At 36.4% G+C, this 21363-nt stretch overlaps 1 protein-coding gene across 1 annotated transcript in view; it reads right to left on the reverse strand.

The window, feature by feature from the left end:
* LOC110025803 (copper-transporting ATPase PAA2, chloroplastic) overlaps nucleotides 1-21363 on the reverse strand; it is a 59028-nt gene that overhangs the window by 25448 nt on the left and 12217 nt on the right. The window contains exons 5-9 of the mRNA XM_020726461.1: nucleotides 18288-18374; nucleotides 17733-17897; nucleotides 14715-14825; nucleotides 7909-7977; nucleotides 7718-7827 (exon numbers count right to left, since the gene is read on the reverse strand). Coding sequence (XP_020582120.1) covers nucleotides 7718-7827; nucleotides 7909-7977; nucleotides 14715-14825; nucleotides 17733-17897; nucleotides 18288-18374 — 542 coding nt within the window. The remainder of the gene's footprint in view (nucleotides 1-7717; nucleotides 7828-7908; nucleotides 7978-14714; nucleotides 14826-17732; nucleotides 17898-18287; nucleotides 18375-21363) is intronic.

Genomic DNA, 21363 nt, shown 5'->3' on the forward strand with positions numbered 1-21363 from the left:
GCTGAACCGAGATCTGGTTCCTTGTTTGGACGTTTGTTTTGGGCAATTACTGCTCGAAAAATAAAGATTGGCGACACAAGCTACTATCAGTACAGTCGGTGGATCATCAGAAATAATTAATATGACATATGCTACAACCAAAGGGAAGAGACCAATGCAGAGCTACAGCTGCAAGAAATTTGGTCATATTGCACGGAATTGTGAAAATAAGGTATGTATTTATTGCAAGCAAAAGGGACATACTCTTACGGAGTGCCCTACACCACCCAAAACCGCAAACCACAAGCACTTCATGCCACAGAATCCAACACCCACAATCCTGTCATGACATCCACAGTTGATGGCAATAATCAATCAGCTGTCACAACATATATGGTTCAACAGATGATCCTCTCTGTCTTTTCTGCTCTCGACTTTCAAGGGAAAGGCAAAACTATTACTTCTGTTTCTTCTCTTTGGTTTGTTGATTCAGACGGCACAAATCATATGACTGACACAGCTGATCTATTGCATAACCAACGACTGTACACTGGTACTCAACATATTCAAGTTGTTAATAGAAATAATATTATAATTACGACAGTTGGTGATATTAACTCCTCCTTCAGACGTGTTTTGGTTTCTCCTAAATTATCTACTTACTCTCTGTTTGTCAAATTGTGAATAATAACTGTGACGTACATTTTTCTCGTAATGGTTATATTGTGCAGGATCAGGTGTCGGGGAAGGTGATAGCGAAGAGGCCTAAAGTGGGCAAACTGTTTCCATTACAATTTACTATTTCTCGAAATACTTCATTAGCATCTTCAGTTGTCGAGAATAATGTGGGCATCCGACATAAAAGATTAGGACATCCCAATGATATGGTGTTGAAGCATTTACGTAAAAGTGCTATTTTTTATTCTACAAATAAGAATTTAGTAGTTGATTGTTCTGTTTGTAAACTTGGAAAAAATAAGATGTTATATTTTCCTATTTCAAACAGTAGTGCCAATGAATGTTTTGACATTATTCACAGTGATGTTTGGGGAATCACACCAGTTATTTCACATGTTAAATACAGATATTTTGTGACATTTATTGATGATTATAGTTGATTTAATTAGATCTATTTTTTACGTTCTAAAGCAGAAGTATTTACTGTATTCCAAACATTTTTAGCATATGTTGAAACTCAGTTCTCTGCTTGCATTAAAGTCTTACGGTCTAACATTTGTGGTGAATACATGTGTCATGAGTTTCAAGCATTTCTACATGACAAAGATATTGTTTCACAATATTCATATCTCTATACACCACAACAAAGTGAAATTGTTGAAAGAAAAAATTGATATCTATTAAATACTATACGCACATTACTGATAGAATCTTCTGTCCCAGCTAAATTTTGGACTGAAGCTTTATTTACGACAGTTTATCTCATTAATCATTTACCATCTCAACAATTGAAGTATGAGGTTCCTTACTATCGAATTTTTGATAAACATCCTAATTACCATACGCTACATACTTATAGATGTGTTTGTTTAGTTCATCTACGTGCTCATGAACATCATAAGTTGACAGCTCGATTAGTACGATGTGCATTTATGGGGGTACAATCTTAATCATAAAGATTTTGTGTGTTATGATTCGATTTAATAATCAGTGACATATTTCTCGGAATGTGATTTTCTTTGAAAGTAAATATTACTTTCAGCATCATGTGTCGACACCAGATATAGTTATACTTTCACAATTTGATAATTCTTCTGCTGATAAACAGTTCAAGTCGGACATTGTCTGCACAAGACGTCTGCCCCCTTCACCTTCAATCTTCTCCGACCCTGATCCAGAAATTGCTCCAATAAGTATTCGACGATCAACCCGGCGTATCCGTCCTCCAGATAGATATGGGTATTCTACAATTTTAACTAACACTATTGTTCCTACCTCTTACATTCAGGCTGCTAAACAGACTTGTTGGGTCAAAGTCATGCAAGAATACTTCAGACACTTCAAGACAATCACACTTGGGATATTATTTCATGTCCTACAGTTATTAAAACCATTGGCTGTCAATGAGTTTATTCTCTTAAAATTCGATCTGATGACTCTCTTGACAGATATAAGGCAAGATTGGTAGCTTTTGGCAATCGACAGGAATACAAGATTGATTATGAGATTGATTATGAAGAAACATTTGAAACATTTGCACCAGTGGGTAAGATGACAACTGTCTAATTGGTGTAATCTATTGATGCATCTAAAGGCTGGTTCTTAAAGCAGATGGATGTTAAGAATGCATTCTTACATGGGGATCTCAAAGAAAATGTCTATATGACTCCTCCAGACTTATTTTCTACACCTTCACATGATATTTGTAAGCTCAAAAAGTCCCTATATGGTTTGAAACAAGCTCCACGGGTCTGGTTTGAAAAGTTTCGCAATGTTCTTCTTAGCTTCTCTTTTATTCAAAGTCAGTATGATTCATCATTATTTCTTTGCAAGACTGATAGGGGAATTGTTTTGTTATTAGTTTATGTTGATGATATTGTCTTCACAGAATCTGACAATCAATTGATGTCTCAGCTACAGAAACGCTTAAGACTCGAGGTTCATTCTTCTGCCGTTGGTATTTTTTTTCATCAGCACAGCTATATGAAGGGAGTCATTGCTTTGGTTGGTCTTCAAGATGGTCGCTCCACTGATACTCATTTGAAAGTAAATGTCAAATATCAACAGAATTATGGTGACTTTCTATCTGAGTCATCTCTATATCAATAATTGGTTGGCAGTCTCAATTATCTGACTATTACGCGTCCTGATATTTCATTTGTTGTGCAACAAGTTAGTCAATTTATGCAAGCACCTACACATCTTCATTTAGTTGTAGTTTGACGTATTATTCGATATTTGAAAGGTGCTTCTCATCATGGTTTGTTCTTTTCTACGGAGTCTCCTATCGCCTTAACAGCCTATAGTGATGTCGATTGAGTTGGTTGTTCTAATACACGCCAATCTATTACTGGATGGTGCATGTTTCTCGGCAACTCTTTAATCTCTTGGAAGAGCAAGAAACAAGATCGAGTGTCTAAGTCATCTACTGAATCAGAATATTGTGATCGATCAGAATATTGTGTTATGTCCTCTGCTTGTTCCGAGATAATTTGGCTTCGGGGAGTGTTGGCTGAGCTTGGTTTTCCTCAACTTGAGTCTTCCTCTCTTCATGCAGATAATACTAGCGCTATCCAGATTGCTGTTAATCCCGTCTTTCATGAGCGCACGAAACACATTGAAGTGGACTGTCATTCCATTTGAGAAGCCTATGAGGATGGTGTTATATCTCTTCCTCGTATCACTTCAGATTTTCAAACAACTGATATATTTACTAAGGCTCTTTCTCGACAGTGTCATCAGTTTCTTGTCAGCAAATTGATGTTTTTTGATCAGTCAACATCAATTTGAGGGGGGATATCAAACAGGAATAAATAAAATCAAGCAGAATAAAAATTTTTCTTCTTCACAATGCTGCAAAGAAAGAAATATTATATTTGCACGGATTCTTTCTTTTTAGTTGAATATTTAGATTAGGAATATGTATTCATTTACTTAAAATAGATTATACAGAATATTATGTACCTAAAATAGATTGTACAGACTATTATTTATTGGAATGAAAGCAAAGGAAAAGGCATCCAACCTATTTTCTCGAAATACTGACAAATCCTATATGCTCTTTTTTGGCGTTCAAAAATATGAAGTCCTTCATTAATGCAAGTCAACATTCTTGAAGAGCGTTCCAGCCGATTTCTACCCTTCCACCCTCTCCCCACATGATTCTGACACCAGAGTCAACCCAAGCCATAATGAAAACGGAAATATTATTGTTGAAATTCAAAAGGTTACAATGAAAACACTTTAAAAGAGAAAATAAATGACAACAAACACGAACAACACCATAGGGCGACGACAAAGGGGATTGGTGGCGGCTTGCCAGCAGATAGGTAGGGTCGTTGGGGTTGGGGCAGCAGCGGGAAGGTAAGTAGGGGGCAGCAGCGGGAAGGTAAGTAGAGGGCAGTAGCAGGATTAAGGCTGGACATGGGGCTATGGCAGCAGAGTGGATCATGGGAAGCAATTAAGGCAACAGGGGGTGGGGGGGGGAGAGAAGGGTTTGTGGCCAGAAAAAGGTCATGAGGGAAGAAGTTGCAGCGGGAGTTAGGCCGGTGACTGAATGACAGGTAGGGTACTTAAGATTGGGAAGGGGGCAAACAAGTTGGCTGTGGGGGAAGATAGGATGACCAACCTGGAAGGAATAGAAATAACGACAGGAGCAGGCAAGTGGGAGGAAAGTGCGGCGGCACAAGCTGGGCAGGATAGGGGGATTGGGACAGTAGGAATGGCTAGCCAAAGCCCTAACAATGGCTGTTTGGGTGTTAGCTACGGTAAGGAGAAGGATATGAGGGCAGCTGGAAGGGGACAGTTGCAGAAGGACTTTGGCGGCAGAAAACAGGGAGATGGCAGAGGTACAGGGATGATGGCAAATATGAGGACAGAGGAAGATACACACCACCTCGGATGAGTTACAATCAGAGCAACTTTGGAGACAGCCCTAGAATGAAAAAGGGGATGCCAGAGGCTGTCCAAATAGAAATTTCAACAAAAACTAAATCCTAAAACAATAACAACATACTTTTAATAAGATAGGTAGGAGGAGGGGGAAACAAGGTGTGGTTCCCTCCCAACAGCCAGGGAGATATTGGCTACACTCTAATGAAATACCATCACATAAGGATGAGAGATGAACAAGAGACCTAAGGAAAGATCAAGTGCTTCTCCTATAAAAAGAATCCATTGGGGAGGATCTTTATCCATGAAGTCGAGTAGAATTGGATTATTGATACATCAAGTAAAAAACTTCTCATACAACTTCAATTAAGATAGAAGCTGAAACTCAGATTGACCTTACTAAACTTAATTGATCAGCATCAAAGCTCAAGTCTTCTTCAAGCTTGGCTAGATATTGACATAAAAAAAATTCAAGATTGGGCAGGGCTGTTCGGCTCAACCAAGCTCTTTTAATGTTCGAAGTCAAAAAATTTTAAGCATGAACATGTAATGAATGAAAGATTGGCCAAAGTAACTAGAAAAATATTAAATCACTGCAAAGAGGTCATATATTAGCAGCGAATTAATGAAATGGAGCAGTGCAATAAGACAAAAGAAACACGTCAGCACAAGGAATTGAGCAATATACACGAGAAAGGCTGGAAAAGATGGAAACATCAATTCTCATCTAATAATGTGCTCAGCTGATGTAACAAATTACTTCCTATGGCAGCACCGTGCATTTTTTTGGGATGCTCTCCAAATCACAAAGGCTGCTTATGTTACAAACCATACACAAGCAAGACCCTCATCTCCAGACATGTATTGTTCAATGAAACTATCCTTCCAATTAAATCCAAAACCATCCCTATTACCCTTCCCTCATCCAACTAATCACCATCTCTTCTACAACCTACATTTTCACGTGCTATCTCCACAAACAAACCCTGAACTTCACCAACAACTCCTATCATCATTACCACTTCAGTCTACACTATCTCCAAACAAATCATCAATCAACAGGTCTCCTATCCCAACTCCCTATATTCTACCAAAACATCCCATGATTACAAGGCTTCAAACTTGTTCCATAAAACCAAAACCAGTCTTTGATCTTCATGCCATTCCTACCGACCAAGGTGACCCAACCTGTTACACTCAACCACTCAAACCTCTCCATTGGAGGCAAGCCATGTCAATTGAACTTCACATTTTACTAAGTCAAGGTATATGGCAATTGTTGCTCCACTATCAAACAGCAACGTCATTGGATGTCGGTGGACTTATCGTACCAAGCTTAATACCAATGGCTCCCCTGTTAAGTACAAAGCACGACTTGTTGCTTAGGGTTTCAAGCAAATGCAAGGCATTAATTATAAGGAAACTTTCATCTTGGTCGCAAACTTACCTACCATTTGTAGAGTGCTTATAGTGGCTCTCCATAATAACTGGCCGATTCAAAAATATCCAACGCCTCTCTTCATGGATCACTAGCTGAAACTATCTACATGAGACAGCCGCAAGGCATTGAAGATACTCAGTCCCCAAATAAAATGCGCCTCCTTAAAAAGACCATCTATGGTCTCAAACAAGCTCCACAGCAATTGTATACCACCCTCTCTAATTACCTTAAAAGTAAAGGGTTTCACATGAGCAAAGCTGATCCTTCTCTCTTGATCTATCATCATAAAAATGTCTCAATCTATCTTCTTATTTACGTTGATGACATACTCCTCACGGGCAACAACTTGCCATCAATCCAAACTATCTTACAATATTTGAGACATGCTTTCAGCACGAGGAACTTGGCCTCATCAATATCTTTCTCAGTATTCATATTCAGAAAACTTCAAAAGGTTACTTTTTCAGTCAACAAGCATACATCACTTCCATTCTTCAGCAGCTCGGTATGGAAAATTAAAAGCTGATTCTTATTCCTCTCGCAAAAAAACTGAAAACGGATATTGCATCTCAGCATGACTACTCCAACACAACGCAATATTGACAGTTGGAAGGATCACTCCAATTTTTAACGGTTACAAGGCTCCAGAGAGCGTTTGCTGTAATTACATTTGTCAACACATGCATAAGCCTTTACTATATCATTTTCAGCTCATTAAATGTCTCCTGCGCTGTCTCGGTACTATGGTTTTAACCTTACCAAAGGTGCTCTTAGCTTTAAACCTATTCAGATTCGGACTGGTTTGGCAATGTTGAGGATCGTCAGTCTAATATCCATTTTTGCTCATTTTTAGGGAACAATCTTATCCCTTGGACAGTTCAAAAACAGAGAATGGTTGCCATATCGTCAATTGAAGCTGAATATAGAGCTCTAGCTTCTGCATCCATCAATGTTTTGTGGTTCAGGTGACTTCTTAACTTCCTATCACCGATCCTACTCCCATATACTGTGACAACACGTCGTCTATTGCTACCGCCCTCAATCTCATCTTCTAGGCTCGTACTGAACATTGAAGATTGATCATCACTTTGTTTGTGATCATTGCCTCCGGATTAATCAATCTTCATCATGTTAATTCTCAGGATCAAACTGCCGACATTCTCACTAAATGCCTACCAGTAACTGAGTTCTACAAGCTTCGCAACCAAGCTCACCATCCTTCCATCAAACAGTGATCTCGGGGGAAGGTAACAACCCACTGCTGCTCATATGAGTGCTGCCACTGCAGGTGGAATTCCTCCACCTTTCCACACTGCAAGTGTATTTAGAAAGAATCAAATAAGAGTGGAGATAATGGCAAGAGCGCATCCCGTGGCATGGAAATGATTGGGCAGTTAGCTTAGAATCAGTTTGATGAGAAACATATTAAAAAAAAGTTAGTTCTTCTTACTATAGCTCTCCAGAGATCTTAGAAAGTCAAGAAAAAACAAAGGTGAGCAGTGCACCCATGAAACTCATAAAATCTCAGTCCCCACCTCGTAGTTCATAACTCTATGAATATGCAACAGGAGCCATGCTCGTTTACTTTGTTTGATGGAGTAGACCACTCCGCTCTCCCATACCATAATAAGGCAAAAAAAGTGGAAAACCGAACAAGCATAAAAAAATCAAAAAATATTTTCAGTCAAGTCCTTAAACTAAAATAAATAGCAAGTGTGCGGGACTGACCAAAAAGCAAAAGTAGCAGCCGACATTGTCATAACACTATAAACAAAGGGCCCAGCAATTGAATCAACGAGCCTCTGAACAGGTGCTTCCTGGGCTTGTGCTTCCTCAACCTATGACAAGTACAATATAATGATTCTCTTACGTTTTCTATAAAAAAAAACCATTTATATTTAAAGTAAATACTTACATACCATACGAATAATTTTGGAAATCGTTGACATGGCACCAGTTGTTGAGGCTTCAATCCATAAGGGACCATCCTGGAAATAAAACATATTTAGAATTCAGCTATCAAGGTTGATTAAACTCAGCCTAGGTATGAATTTATAAGAATTCATTATGACTTGAGCCGGCCGTTAACAGTAGTTCTGTAAAAAAAGGTTAAGAGTAAAATATCGGCAAACAAAATCCTATTAGCCAGCATAGTTATTTATAGTTGACTTTATAAATCCTTCTGATCGATTCCATTGAGGGCCACATAAGGTGCTAACTCTAATTTCTGCCCTTATGTGTTTCTTGATCCTCACAAGTTCTTTCTATACACATCACATGTATATGCCCAAAACCTGCTACATATCCTCCACTACCATAAATTTCCAAATGCATTATTCCCATCATCTCTATAACATTAACATTCCTTCACAGTTTTACCATACTTCTTAGTGTTCTCAATCAAGTTCATATTGTTGCTGAGAACGAAACGATAAAGAATTTAGGAAAAAAACGTTATGGACTCCGAAAATTCACACCCCTGCCTAACTCAAAATGGTTGAGGAGAATTTTATGTGAGAGTTAATTACCCCCTCTCGATTACGAGAGAGCATTTGTGATTAAGGCTAGTCATTAGAACATTGATCTCTCAACGCATAACAACAATTAAGAATTTTAGATTGTAGAAATTTAAGTAGACTTAAAATAAATTGTTAGAACAGAATCAAAATAATTGTTATTGATATAAAAGGGGTATAAAAACTCATTACAGGATCCACCAGTAAGGAAAGAAACAAAAATAGGATGAAGTAGAAAAAAAGAAAGCAATAATAACGAAATCAAAGCTAATAGCACAGGATAATAATATGAATTAATAACAGCTAGTAATAGCCATTAATATTATAATAATCCCCCTCAAGTTGAAGCATAGATGTCAGACATATTTAAATTGGATTTGAAGTCATCGAACAGTGGTTCAGGAAGATTCTTTGAGAGGATATTAGTCAATTGGCCACTAGATGGCAGAAATGAAACACAAATTTTCCTGGACTTGAGCTTTTCCTTAATAAAGTGTCGGCTAATCTCAACATGCTTGGTACAATCCTGCTGGACCAGGTTGTAAGAAATGCTAATGGCTGCCTTATTATCACAGAACAACTGTAGATGTACGAAGACCAGCATACGTAGTTCACAAAGCAAGATGCGTAACCAGAGAGCTTCACAGATTCCTAAGGACATAAACTGAAATTTGACTTCAGCACTGCTCCTGGCAACCACTGACTGTTTTTTGTTTTTCCACGTGACAAGATTTCCCAACGCAAATGAGCAGTATCTCAAGATAGATTGTCGATCATAGACAAACCTGACCAAATCAGCATCTGTGTAAATTGTAATAAAACGAGAGATGTAGCGCGAAAAAAACAAACTTGAGTCGGTGTGCATTTTAAATAATATAGAATCTGATGGACAACTTAGAGGTAGTGCTCATAGGGATTATGCATGAATTGATTTACTATATCAACTACGTGTCATATGTCAGGGCATGTACAAGCGAGGTAGATGAGTTTCCCCACAATGCGCTGATAGTGAGTCTTATATACAAGAGCAACATTAGGATTATCAAGAAGTTTTTCATTGGGATCCATCCAAACATCCACTAGTTTACATAGAAGAAGATTGTTCTCTGTCAAAACAAGACAGAAAAATGCCCCAAGATGACTGGGCAACTTCATAACTAAGAAGCACTGGAGAGATCTTAAGTCATTTATTTTAAAAAAAGTAGCAATACTGTCTTTCAGAGACTCCAATGTTGGTAGATTATTACCTGTGAGTACAATATCATCTATGCAGATGATAAGGACAACAATCTGATGACTGGAGAAATGTCGGAAGAAGAGAGTGTGATCCGATTTAGTTTAAGTAAACCCATGACCCACCATCACCTTTGTGAACTTGTCAAACTAGACTCATGGTGTTTGCTTCAGTCTATAGAAGAACTTCTGCAGCCTACAAACCTGCCACTGGGAGGCAGTGGAGCTGAAGAAAGGGACATGTATACCTCTATAAGTTCGTTCTTTAGGAGTGCATTCTTGAAATCAAGTTGGAATATGGGCCAATTCAGATTCACCACAAGGGATAATAGAACGTGAATGATATTTAATGTAGCAATTGAAGCAAACGTCTCCTCATAGTCAACTCCATAAGTCTATGAATACTCTTTGCCGACCAATCCTACCTTATTTTGTTTAAAGAATCCATCTCATTTAAAGTTGATGTTAAAAATCTATCAGTACCCCACTGCTTTCTTATCCCAAGGAAAATCAACGATGTCCCAAGTATGGTTTTGCCAAAGAGCATTCATTTTCTCAACTACAACAGCTTTCCAGGTTGGGTCTGCTAGTGCAGCCTCAATAGTAGATAAGAGTTGATGATCAGTCGGGGCAGTAGCAAATGCTCTGTATAACGGTGATAAACTGCGAAAAAAAAACATAGTTTGTCTTGGAATAGAGAGAGCATGTATGATTGCAAACCTTACTAGAGGAACACCCTTATGGTGGAGATGTCGCTCGGAGGGGATTCAAAGTCATGCAAAGAGGTAGCGAGCTCCAAAGTAGGTACATCAGGATGAGTGCACCGAGTGTAGACACAGAGTGAGAGGAGATGGTGGAACCAAAGGGACAGAGGGCTCATCGATGATAAGAGAAGTGGGGGAACATGCACAGGAGTAGGGTAAGGAACAATGTCCAAGAACTCTAGCTCCACCTCACTGGATGTCGACTTAGAAAAGTAGGAAAAACTTTCAAAAAAGGAAACATAACTAACATAAACTTTATTTGTGATAGCATCAATGCATCAATAGCCTTTTTGAGTGGCAGAGTATCAGAGAAAGACATGTTATGGACCTGGAAGCAAGTTTACTCAGAGTTGGAGCTGTATTCTGAATAAAGGTCGTGCACCCAATAATTTTGGGAACTAAAGTGGAAAAGACCCGATTGGTAAGAAAACAAAATCTCAAAATAGCGAAAGAAGTTCAGAAGTTATGAATTTTTTAGGGGACTCTATTAATGAGGTAGGTGTCCACAAACCAAATTTCAATGAAAAAAGAATTATATATGCAACAAAACATGTTTCAAATGACATTGGACATTATTTACAACATTTAAAGCTCCAAATCACATTTTTGGTGGAAAAATTTTTTTGTATCGTCATACTCTCCCTATATCGTCAGATCCATAGGCCAAACTACAATAGAAAAATACCAATATATGCAACAAAACATATTTAACATTGCAAAACATTATTTAGAACATTTTTATAGCTCCACATAATTTCAAAGGAAAAAAATTTGTCCCCTACTTTTATCCTAATTGCACCCTTAAACCCACTGGACGAATTTCAATGAAAAATAATAAAATATGCAACAAAACATGTTTTAAATGGCATTAAATATTTTTTATAACATTTTTAAAGATCCAAATCATATTTTAAGTGAATATTTTTTTTTAACTCTCCTTGCACCCTCAAGCCCACATAACAAATTAAATGAAAAAAATATCAATATATGCAACAAAAATGTTTAACATTGCATTGGGAGTTCTTTAGAATATTTTTAGAGCTCCATATCATATTTTCATGAAAAAAAAATTTCGTACCTTCCTTGTTCCCGACTTGTATATTTAGGCTCCTATGTCAAATTTCAAAGAACAAACATGATTCAAATATTAGACATTATTTATAACGTTTATTTAGCTCCAAATCATGTTTTATCTGGAAAAAAAATGTTGTACTCCCCTTGTACCCTCAAACACACAGGCCAAATTTCAATGAAAATACAATAGGATATACAACAAAATATGTTTCAAATTGCATTGAATATTGTTTAGAATATTTCTACAACACCACATCATATTTTCATGAAAAAAATTGTACCTTCTTGTATTCTCCTTGTACCTTCAGTCCCACAAGCTATATTTCAATGAAAAAATAATATGATAACCAACAAAACATGTTTCAAATGACATTGTACATTGCTTATGACATTTTTAAAACTCTAAATCATGTTTTAAATAGAAAAAAGAATTTGCCCTCAAGCACACAAGTCAAATTATAATATTTCAAATGATGTTTCAAATGTCATTGGATATTATTTAGAGAATTAGTAGTGCTCCACATCATGTTTTGAAGAAAAAATTTATTTTGAAATCATGTTTTCATGGAATATAATTTAAGTGGCCTAAACCGCCAAGATAACAAACCAAATTTCAAAGCAAAAATACCAACATATGTAACAAATCATGTTCAAATGTCATTGAATATTGTTTAGATCATTTATAGGGCTCCACATCATGTTTAAAAGAAAAAAAAAATCAACTTCCTTATAAACTCCTTGTACCCTCCTAACCTCCTAAGTTCATTTAAACATACTTAAAATATCATAACACATTTTAAACAAACCAAAATTATAACAAAAGCTTTCTTCTCGAAAGTTCATTCATATGCAACAAAGCCTTCGACAGTTTGTCGGTAGGGTTATTACCTTCATGTGCCTTTTTGTACCTTTGCTACACTCACAGAAAGTTCATTCACAAATAACAGTTAATATATGATTTAGCCTCTTTGTAACCACTTCATTCCTGAATGATGCTCAAAATAACTTAATAAATAGTATAAACAAAACAACTTGGCGACATAATAAACTCGTACGCTGAGCGCAAACTAGAGCCTCGAATTAGATATGAAATAACTAAACGAGATTAAAAAAACATATGAAATAAGTGTGTTAAAAACATCAAACAAGAAGCCATTCTGGGAAATCACCGGCCAAAGAACAAAGCGAGATTGTATTTTCCCTATCAAACAAGGAGCTCGAACTACCGCACGAGAAAACCCTAGAGAGTAACAGAAGAATGCTCTGGGCTCAAAATCTAAAAAAAATTACCGTACTATAAAACCCTGGGATAAAAGAAGAATGCTCACGTTTGTTTCGAGGCGAGACCCTAGGATAAAAGGGGAATGCGCACGTTTGTTTCGGGCGGGTCAAGCCAATGCCATATTCTATTACGCATGTTGATAATGAATTAAAGCGTGTATAGTTTCGGGCTGAGTCGAGCTCCACGTTTAAAGAAAAATAAATTAAGAAGGTGCTCTATACATGAGACTCGATTTAGTAAAGCCACACGCCATGATGCCATTCGAGTCTGGATGTAGATCAACATCCGACCTCTACTGTAATATTATTTCCCTTTGATGGGAGTTGCAACGTGCAGAGGGCGGCAAGACCTAGGCTCATGTCTTCTTATCATATATATATATATATATGTATATATATATATTTGGTTGACTGTAAGGTAATGATAAAATTACTAAGAGAAAAATATATTTCTTTCAAACAGTTCTGTATAAAATAATTGACACATAAAATTAATTAGTATTTCATTATATCACTATAAATCGCGTTAAGCAACCCTATCTGTAGCGTTTGTCATATTCTTTGTCATAATACGATGACTGATTGCTAAATGATATTTTTTATAGTAAATACAAACATAAAAAGCATTTATTCTATGTATACATGTATATATATGTACATATATGTATATCTATGTATACATACATATATGTACATGTAGATGTACATATATATATGTACATCTACATGTACATATATATGTACATCTACATATATACATATACATATATAGCTTAAGAAAATGTATATTTGTTGACTTTCTATAATTTTTCTTAATTCTCATGCATTTCAAATTTATATCATCTCAAAATTTGTATCGGAGTCTTATGAGCCATACATTATTGGTGTCATTTCCGAACAATTTTGGCATGTTGGTCACCACGTATAATATATTTTACAAATGGAAAACTTCTTCGCGATTTCGACAATGATCATAGTAATTTCACCTTTATTTGTGTGACATTAATTCGCATGCAAAACATAAACAATATGAGTGTCATTTTTGGGTAATTTCGATGTCTTAGACGTGCTTGTGCAAACTATTTTGCAAATGAGAGTTATTTGAGTGATTTCAATGGTAGCTGCGACACAACGTCTCTCTTGAACCTCACCTCCTCGTTATGCTTCCTCATTTCGATCATAGAAGGCCCCTCCTTAGATAATTTTGATGCCCTAGATGTGCTTGCGCAGTCTTTATTGTAGACAGACTTCATTTGGATAGCTTTGACAGTGATTAAAGCAATTTGAACTTGATTCAGGGTGCACTCTGCTAATAGTTCGTCACTGCCACCAACTCTAATTGGACTTTATATTTCGACTCGCATCACATAGTGGCATAATATGTGGGTCAACAAACATGATTTGATAAACTGTTCAATTCCAAGAATAACAAGAATAATAACTCTATTAAAGAATAAAGTTAAGATATCAATTATGAATTATTTATGCCTTGATAAATTAGATCATGAGAGGTCATTAACCAACAACTGTAAAAGAAAGACCCATCAAAAGACAATTTCAGAACATTTAGTTCCAATGGCTGCATCAAAAAGTGATTGGATACAAAACGTCTTAATTTTACTTGAGCACATGTCAAAAGTGGTGGGCCTTGCCTTCTTTCACTGTACATGACTGCCTCTTTTATGAACTTAATATACTTAATTTATCTAATGCGGTAAAGTTCAAATGAAAATACATATGAACTAAGACTCATTATTTTTTGTAGACTACAATGGAAATGCTTTGTCGAGCAGATGATTGTTATTGTTATCAAGATTAAGTGTCGTACGTAGTATAATGATGCAAGAATAAGCATACCCAATTAACAGTTCCAGCAGAAATGTGTGAACCTTGATCTTTCAACACCAGAAGAGACTCTCCAGTTAGCATGGATTCATCAACAACACTTCTTCCTGCGAGAACAATTCCCTGCATAGTAATATAAATTTCTGAGTAGTTCATCACACTTAAAAACAAGGATTGTGCTTATAATGAAGGTACTAAATGTTGCTAATCATTAAAAATGCCATATTTAATATGTTGTTTTCTTAGTTTTCCAATAAAAAGGTTGAATTTTATATTCATGAAAGAAGGGAATCCTTTAAGGCTGACTGGGATCCATAAGAATTCCAGAATTATTTTATCAGAACTAAAATATGATTTTAGGGCCATCATCACAAAAAATAAAATTTTATTAGAGAACGAGAAAAGTACAAGGAAAGCTTTTCAAATGAAGCTTAATCTAACTTTTCATGCAAATAAATAGATAAATAAAAAGTGCAGTCGGATCCAAATCCCTTGGATGGAAAGCAAAAATAGAAAAATACATTCAATCTGACTTTTCAAGCAGAGGACTAGCATAACATTCATGGCAACAGATTGAAATCGTGATTCTTTTCGGTTAAATTCAAAGCTGAACTTTCTGGACTTGCAGAGCACCCACAAAAACTTTGGTTTTATTTTTAGCATTGTCCGGTAAAATTGCATTGCGGCGGTTAAGATGGAGACTAGCATTGTGAACATACCCAGTTATGGAGATACACCCATCCTAAGTAGTAGGGTGTTATGAGTTTAGAAAAGGTTTAGATTTTGGCTTGATTCAAGTTCAGCTCAAGTTAGAAAAGAATGACTATGATTTAGGATAACAATAACAGACCACAAGCACATTTTTTGGCAGATTAGAGCCAAGCTAATTATTTTAAATTTAAACTTAAGTCTGAACGTATACTGTATCAACATATTCAGAAACAAAAAGATAAAATTATATATAATAACAATGAAATTTGAGTAAGTCTGGATGTGCTTGTTTATGTATATAAAATATTTTACACTGAATAAGACTTTGCTTAGAACAGGACCATATCAACTGACAAAAATGTGGTCAGGTTCGAATTTCAAGTTGTGTAATAAAAAGATGAGTTAAAGATCTTCAAGGGTTCTTAAATACAAAGTTAGCTACTTTTATCCGAGTAAAGATAGTCTGATATTTTATTTAATAAAACATTAAGCCCAATCCAAAACCCTGCAATTTAGGTAAAATACCTTGTATCAAATAAAGTATTATGCCCGGCCAAAAAGCCTGGTATTTAAAAAAAATGCATTATCTATATATGACGAAACGCTATATTTGTCAAGTAAACATTTATATCAGGATAAAAGATCTTAGCATGCAACATTTCAATGAATATGCTAAATGTAATAAACATTCACTTTATACTCGCAAATTTGCAACCTTAACTGTTTAGTGTTTTACTACGCAAAAAATAATATTTGAAGCTTAGTAAGCCCACAGCTCAAGTATAAGAGAATAAATTCATCAAAGCCCATTGTCATCAATCTCACAAACTTAATAATCTATGATGCCCAGCCAATAAGGTGAAACCACAAGATTCATTATTGGGCTAATTCTAACATCAAAGTCATGAGTCCCGACTACGAGCATGTTGAAATGCAATATTATAGACCCTGACATTTTGAGCAAACAGTAAAAAAAAGTAATAGACAAGCTAATAATCTAAATGGCAAATATTGGGCTTTCATCTATAAATTCCTAAGTCCCAATAATGAGTTTTCTTCAAAATATTAGCCTCAATCTAAGTAACCAGGTTGAAAAAAAGCTCATGAACCCAACCTACTTAATCCGACCACCAAAAAACTAATCATCCCATCAAACCAACTTAAACAACCTTACCCATAGAGAAAAGCAATGAGGCTGACTCATGGGCCGTCTTCGCCCTTGAGGATGTCCGTCTAATTCATTGGCCTTCCAATTAATGTAAGCGACAACTGAATCAATTTGGACCAATTCCACGCAAACAAATTTTCTTTTTCAAATTATTCTTAATTTTTGGGTCTTTTAATGGATGTAAGCCCTAGACAAAACTAAACATAAGCTAGCTTCAATATTAACAGGTCATTCAATCAAAATCAAACCTCATATGTACCTTGGACGCAAATCACCTAGGTAAACTGAAATTTTAGATAATTGATGGACATATCAAGCATCATAGCACTTATTTACTATGTGAACCTCTAAATCGCAAATAGTCGGGTTTATGCCTCTAAACTATTAAGTGAAAATAATATAATCAACATTTTACCATTAAACAAGATGATGTCAATATCAAAATCATGTCTTCGACAAACACATACATTTTCACCCGTCTACTCAAGAGACTTGAGTTGAGGCAACTAGTGACTGCTAATCAAGCGTCCTAGACATTATGGCTCGAAGCACACTAATATTAGAAAAAACTAAATCCACTAGTACAACCAAAGTAGCATAACTATGAGATCTTCATTAGGCCTAACCCCCATCCCTTAATCATTTCACACTCAATTAAATTACAGCTAATTACCAAATTTATGCCCAAAGTAACAAGCAACCTCCTTCATTGAAAGTTCGCTCTCATAAGTGAGAGGGGTGGTTAACTATGGGAGCTTAGGCTCATAAAAGTGATTGCCCTAATAAAAATAAACTCTATTTTAACCGCAAGGAAGGTTAGAATAAAATAAAGCTAAACTAACCTAAGCAAAATTACTCCCGAGTTTCTCGTGCTCATCAAGGGGATCAAGGAGTGGTTTTTTAGAGTATTAATATATTAATTGTTTCCATATGTTATTTAATATAGCAAGAAAGCCCATATCCTGGACAAAAAATCAATTTTATGCATGGCATAAAATCAGCGTTACGTAGTCATAAATAAGAACGAACCACGACATATTGCAACTTGGAACAAAATGTCTTAAGACCGTGAGTATGTACCTAAATTAAGCGATGAAATAAAATGATTTAGTGATCAAAATTCAAGCAAGTAATAATGATTAGTAATATACATCAACGGGAATGGTTTCACCAGGCAACACCAAGAGTGAATCTCCGATCCGAACATCATCAGTTGGAATTTCAACACTAACGGAACTAGCACATGATAGGCTATCAGGCGATGTGGGCTCTTCAGATGAAGTAATCACTAAACGTGACTTCGTAGCAACCAAAGACTGCAAAAAATGCATCATATTAGTTGCATGCAATAACCAATTTAATTTTTTAAAGCATAGATTATAGGTGTTTATTATTCATGAATAAAATGCTTGCATTATTTAACAGGCAGCTCATTATGGACAGATAAATTTTGTATCTACAAATGGGGCAGAAAATCTATCACATTTCACGCAATAATTAACTCTATTTTGAGTACCATATAAGATTTGGGTTGAATTGCAAGCTTGGAGCTCAAAATCTTTGATATGAAATGTTGTTAAAACAGATTTACCTAAAATTATTGACATGCACGGAAAAAAGTAGACGAATAAATTAAAAAACTAAACAAAATTGGACGAACTAATTGAGCATTAATATTAGGATATCACGTTAGTCTTAAACCTTACCAGCAGCTCATTCATGTCACTAGAAGCCTGCAGCCTGGCCCTTTCCTCGAGGGAACGTCCCAAAAGTACAAAACCAAGAAGCATGACCTGCATGCTAAGAAAATAATTATGTGGATTGAGAAAATACTTCCAGAAGAATCAGAAATCTCACTAAGGGCCCGTTTGGGGCAGCTTATTTGGCACGGTGCATTCTGAAAACACCAGATGAAGTGATTGGAAACAGCGGCGCGGCCATTTTTCTTAAAAATTTATGTTTAACGCGGGCCGCGGGTTTAACCCCGCAGCCCGTGTTTTTTCGCGAACTTATTACCGACCTATCTCTCGCGCTCCCTTCTCACCGCTACCCTCTCGCATTTCTTTTACCCTCGTCTCTCTTGATCGCTCCTCTCTCGTGCTTCTCTCCGGTGGCAACGAGTTGCCTTTCTCCTTTTCTCTTTCCTTCTTCCCTCCAATTTCTGGTGGCAACTGGTTGCCTCTCTACTCTCCGTCTTCCCTCTGATCTTCAGGTCTCTTTGTTTACTGTGCTCTTCGTCCTCCCACGGTATCACCTATTTTTTTCGATGAAATGACTTTCTTTTTGCGATTTATGACATTCTCAATTGCATTTTGAACTGACAATTTGGATTTTGCGATTTGTAGCTTTCTTTGTATGATTTAGAGTTTGGATTTTGCGAATATGTGGCTAAATGTAATATGGAATGGGGTTTTATCTTTACCTTTGATATTTGAGTGAGAATTTGAGAAATGGTTGAAAGAGGGTAATAACAATGTTTAATAACAATGTTTCAAGAATCCAATACGTAGTATCCACAAATAAAAAATATGGAATGTGGTTTTAACTTTGCCTATGATGTTTGAGTGAGAATTTGAAAAATGGTTGAAAAAGGGTGTATGATTTGTTGTTAGCAATGTTGTAGGTGTCTTGTATGTAGTATCCTCAAATGAAAAATATGGGGTGAGGTTTTATCTTTACCTTTGATGTTTGAGTGAGAATTTGAGAAATGGTTGAAAGAGAGTGTTTGATTTGTTGATAGCCCTGTATGTAGCATCCTCAAATGAGAAATATGGAATAAAGTTTTATCTTTGCCTTTGATGTTTGAGTGAGAATTTGAGAAATGGGTGAAAGAGGGTGCTTGCCTTGTTGTTAGCAATGTTTCGGATGCCCTGCATGTAGTATCCTCAAATGAAAAAAATGGGGTGGGATTTTATCTTACCTTTGATGTTTGAGTGTGAATTAGAGAAATGGTTGAAAGAAGGTGCTTGATTTGTTGATAGCAATGTTTCATATGCCCTATATGCAGTATCCTCAAATGAAAAAGATGGGGTAGGGGGTATCTTTACATTTGATGTTTGAGTGAGAATTTGAGAAATGGTTGAAAGAGGGTACTTGATTGTTGAGAGAAATGTTTTGGGTGCCCTATATGTAGTTGCCTCAAATAAAATATACGGGGAGGGGTTTATCCTTACCTTTGATGTTTGAGTGAAAATTTGACAAATGGTTGAAAGAGGGTGTTTGATTTGTTGATAGCAATGTTTCGAGTGTCATGCACATAACTGCATCAAATGAAAAATATGAAGTGAGGTTTTATCTTTAACTTTTATGTTTGGTGGTGGTGTACGATGGTTTGTGTGTGGAGGTGGTGTTGTTGTGGAGGTGGTGTTGTTGTGTGGTTGTGTTTGTATTAGAGGATGTGTTGATGGATGTGTGGAGGTGGTTGGTATGTGATTGTGTTTGTGTTAGAAGATGTGTTTGTGGATGTGTGGAAGTAGTGGTGTTGCGGAAGTGGTGGTTGGTGTGTGTTGTTGTTTGTGTTAGAGGATGTGTTGGTGGATGTGTAGAAGTGATGGTGTTGCATAGGAGGTAGTTGGTGTGTGGTTGTGCTTATGTGGAGGCGTTGGTCAGTGGAGGTAGTGGTGGTGGTGGTGGTGGTGGTGTGGATGTGTTGGTGTATTGATGTGTTGGTATGTGGAGGTGTTTGTGTGTGGAGGTGATGTGTAGGTGGTGTTGTAGGGCAGTGTAGAGGGGTATTGAAGATGATATTGTGGCACATTTTTCTTTGAGATGCGATATTGTGGCATTTCTATTTATGTTAATTTTTTCATGCTAGTAAAACAATAATTAAGACAAAAGAAGCTGGTTCATCTGCAATGTGGGATAAAGAAACAAAATTAATATTTTATGACATTTGCCTCAAGGAGGTCGAACTAAGAAATAGGTTGGCAACCTATTTCAATAAAGAAGACTAACAAAATATTATTAGAAAATTCAAGAAAAGTACATGCATAGAGTATGATAGGATGTAGTTAAAAAACAAATGGAATTAGCTAAAGAAAGATTGGAAAATCTGGGATGGGTCCGGTAAAACGAACGATTGATACTTCCAAAAAGTGGTAGATAGAGAGACTGACGATAAACATTTTTAAAATGTCCCCTATTTTTGTAATGTTTTAATTTCTTTTCAAATCCAACATGTTATATGAATTTGTAGGTGGTGTCTGTTGCAAAAAAAGGTTTAAATACAGTCGAATTGATCCTAAGCTGGAGGAGAAGTTGGATCGTATGTTTAGAGGTGTTGTGGCAACGGGCAACAATGCATGTGCCCCCGGTAAGGCGAGGTTTGGTGGCATCCCCGAAAATTTGAGAGTTGATCAAACAGGTGATTCCAATAAAGGCCCAACCCAAACCTCCATAAAGTTGAGTGTTGACCTCACTTTTGGTTGAGGTCTAGAAAACTTTTTTAGTAGCCTAGGTCTAGCCATAGGACTTTCCTATTGACTAGTCTTAGAAAATTAGAAGAGGTACCCCACCATTAGAAATTCAAAACTCTTCTTTTTACTCAGCTTGAAATTCCACATATTGATCTTAACCTCTAGCATTTAGTAGGTAAGATCATTATAAGAGAATTCAAGAAGAGTCCCTATAGGATTACTTGGCTTTAGGGTCGACCCTGGAACTAGGATACACCATATCTTCACAATATATTAATCTCTGGTTCATTTAGAATGGATATCTATCCAATTCTATCTGAAATGCTTAACTTGGTATTTTGCCCCTAGGCACCTCCAAATTACCTAA

Source organism: Phalaenopsis equestris, unplaced genomic scaffold (assembly GCF_001263595.1).
Source record: "Phalaenopsis equestris unplaced genomic scaffold, ASM126359v1 Scaffold000333, whole genome shotgun sequence".
NCBI classification, from domain to species: domain Eukaryota; kingdom Viridiplantae; phylum Streptophyta; class Magnoliopsida; order Asparagales; family Orchidaceae; genus Phalaenopsis; species Phalaenopsis equestris.